Raw genomic sequence first — 2,500 nt, 5'->3', positions numbered from 1 at the left:
TCATTGGCCAATCGACTGATGATGATTTAGTTTTCTATTGGTTTACAATCAGCTTGTACACTGGCTACCGGTGAAGCACAACGTCTCTTAACACTAAAGTCTCACATCTCAAGTTGCTAATCGGACTGTAAACAACGAGCAGCACACGGAAAAGGAAGTGTCGGCCTGGATATCTGATGGCTACACCAGAGCCCTAGAAATATAGAACCTCATCAACCCGAGGCTCATCATCATGGTTCAGAGACTGTGATGAGAGAGGCAGAGAGGAGGTGGACAATGTGACAGTGTTGAAGGCGAAACTAACCAGCAGGTTGAAGAGCAGAGACAGGCATTGCTAAACTCCAGACAGACAGACAGACAGACAGCAACAACGAGCAGACAGGTAGAACTGAAACAGATCTGACAGGCTGAGTGGAGATTACTCTGTCAGGAAACCCTTTGAGGACAGTCGGTGGAGTGTGTTTGTGCACCTTCTCTAGGTCTTGCAGGGTGGCCGACAGTAGAGTATCACCGCAGGTGACCCAGTGGCAAGCAAGAATGCCGTACTGGCCCAGTCCAATGTCCTCGAGCCAGCCACACACCTGCTCTGTGCTCCACTTAGAAAAAGGCACCTTCAGGTCTCTGACATGGAGAAGAAGAGATTAACATTGAGACGGTTTATAGTGTTGGGCTCCAGCTCCTTTCACAGGGTGTGTGATATCAGACTAACACGGAGTCTTTGTATCTCCTCCACAACTCATTATAGACAGTCGATTTATTTCATTATTCCTACCATCCAAGCAGCTGCAGCTGATACTTCATGCTAGTAAAATATGACTTTGCTGAGACATGAATCTTCATTGACATGTAGGACTGTGTTCGGTTCTGTTGCTGATGCAGGTAAAGCAGTTAAAAGTGTACATTGAATATCTGCAGTTTATCCTGTAAACGTTGCTTTTGGACTCAAAGGGCTGTGTTCAAGTAGGGCGGTGGAACAATGGAAGCAACAGCACATGAATGTAGCATTATAAAACATGCTGAACCAGCAGGCAGCAGAGGCCGACTGTGCTCCACCACAACCTGAGTGTGACTGAACGCTAATGAAGGCTGCGTTCAGTGCAGTGTCTCTCCTGCATCACTCATATGAGCGTATGTTGTTCTACCGTGTGTTCCGTGGGCGGACCAGTCTCGGTCCAGCTGTAGCTCTGAAGCCTCCCCTCCGGAACTCTCCCAGCTCGGGGTCGTGGACTTGGGCAGGACTGCCTGACTGGCTGCGACGGATCCTGTGGAACAACAAAAACACTGATGAGTGTGTGAAGGACAAATGGAAACAAAGACAGAGACTGAGATAATGTGTCTGTGTGTCTGTTAATGTGTAGCTACTGTGCATATATATCAATCTTCAAAACTTACTTCCCCCAGAATTTCTTAATGCCTCTGTGACTCTTCCTGTTCTCTGGTGAGACAGGGGACTGCTGTCCAGAGTCCACTCCAGAGGACAGGGGGGACTGGCCTGACAGAAGACACTCTGGATGCCCTGCACAGAAACACAAGAGAGAAGAACGGACACTCAGGAAGTAGATCTGGGATCCAGAATAAAGCTGGGGTTCTTCGTCTTGGCAGGGACCACCGCTGTGTGCTTCTTTCATTGGTGGCCTAGTTCACATGGTGTTCACCTATGTGAACTACTCGAGCACTAAAGCTACACATCAATACTATTCATATTAACAACTCAGCTCTAAGGAGCTTCTTAGTTTGGGTTTTCACAGACACACAGACACAGACACTGTTTGCTAACATGTTAGCCAGAACAGTTCTAGCTTCTTTCCAACATCAACTTTATTAGTTATTAAAGTTATCAGGTAAGTAGATACAACATGGTTATGTTTATTTGATATCCCAGCCTCTCAGTGTCATACTGATGCTTCAAACCATGTGCTGCCTGCTACAGGTTATGGTCATTCTTTATAAATACAACCATGCATGAAGCCCTTATGGCTTCTCTTCTATGCTGTATACACTACAGAGACGTCCATTTCACCCTGGTTACATCATTCACTCAGCACACGTCAGGCTCACTGGTCCCAGCAGGACGTCACACACTGGTTGAGATACGATACCCACCAACATCATAGAGGTCATGTTTGCCAGGAGATCCTGAGGCAGAGGAGGTTAGTGAAGTGAGGAGAGAGCCAGCAGAAATAAAGCAGAAGCCAGTATTAGTCACACATATGTACAGCCAAAATAATTTCTGTATACATGTAAACCTACAAGCCTCAGGCAGGTGCTGAAGCTGTGACAGGATCCGGTCTGTCTGTGTGCATACTGAGACAGGACGAGAGGAATGAGCTCATCTCACACCTATTTTCTGAGCCCTGACCAGAGGCTGAAAACACAACTTAACCAAGGTGGTGCTAAAACAAACTCCCTCCATGTATAGAAGTGTTTGATGGGGAAGTCTGTTTACTTTAATATCTCTCTCTCTCTCTCTCTCTCTCTCTCTCTCTCTCTCTCTCTCTCT

General features: G+C 46.7%; 1 protein-coding gene across 15 annotated transcripts in view; it reads right to left on the bottom strand.

Moving 5' to 3' along the window:
- The window catches only part of ppfibp2b (PPFIA binding protein 2b), an 80,705-nt gene that overhangs the window by 9,336 nt on the left and 68,869 nt on the right, over window positions 1-2,500 (bottom strand). For 12 of the 15 annotated variants that reach the window (XR_004213480.1, XR_004213481.1, XM_031868070.1 and 9 more), the window contains 4 exons: window positions 2,104-2,136; window positions 1,393-1,516; window positions 1,143-1,262; window positions 471-621 (listed from right to left, as the gene is read on the bottom strand). Coding sequence is in view for 13 of the 15 variants with exons in the window: in XM_031868070.1 (XP_031723930.1) it covers window positions 471-621; window positions 1,143-1,262; window positions 1,393-1,516; window positions 2,104-2,136 (428 nt within the window). In the remaining 2 variants the exon portion in view is untranslated. The remainder of the gene's footprint in view (window positions 1-470; window positions 622-1,142; window positions 1,263-1,392; window positions 1,517-2,103; window positions 2,137-2,500) is intronic. The other 3 variants (XM_031868073.1, XM_031868075.1, XM_031868078.1) reach the window with 1 other exon arrangement.

This window comes from Anarrhichthys ocellatus, unplaced genomic scaffold (genome assembly GCF_004355925.1).
Source record: "Anarrhichthys ocellatus isolate YVR2014 unplaced genomic scaffold, GSC_Weel_1.0 scaffold41, whole genome shotgun sequence".
NCBI lineage: Eukaryota > Metazoa > Chordata > Actinopteri > Perciformes > Anarhichadidae > Anarrhichthys > Anarrhichthys ocellatus.
Note: the sequence above shows the minus strand (reverse complement) of the source record. Positions and strands in the feature narration are given on the sequence as shown.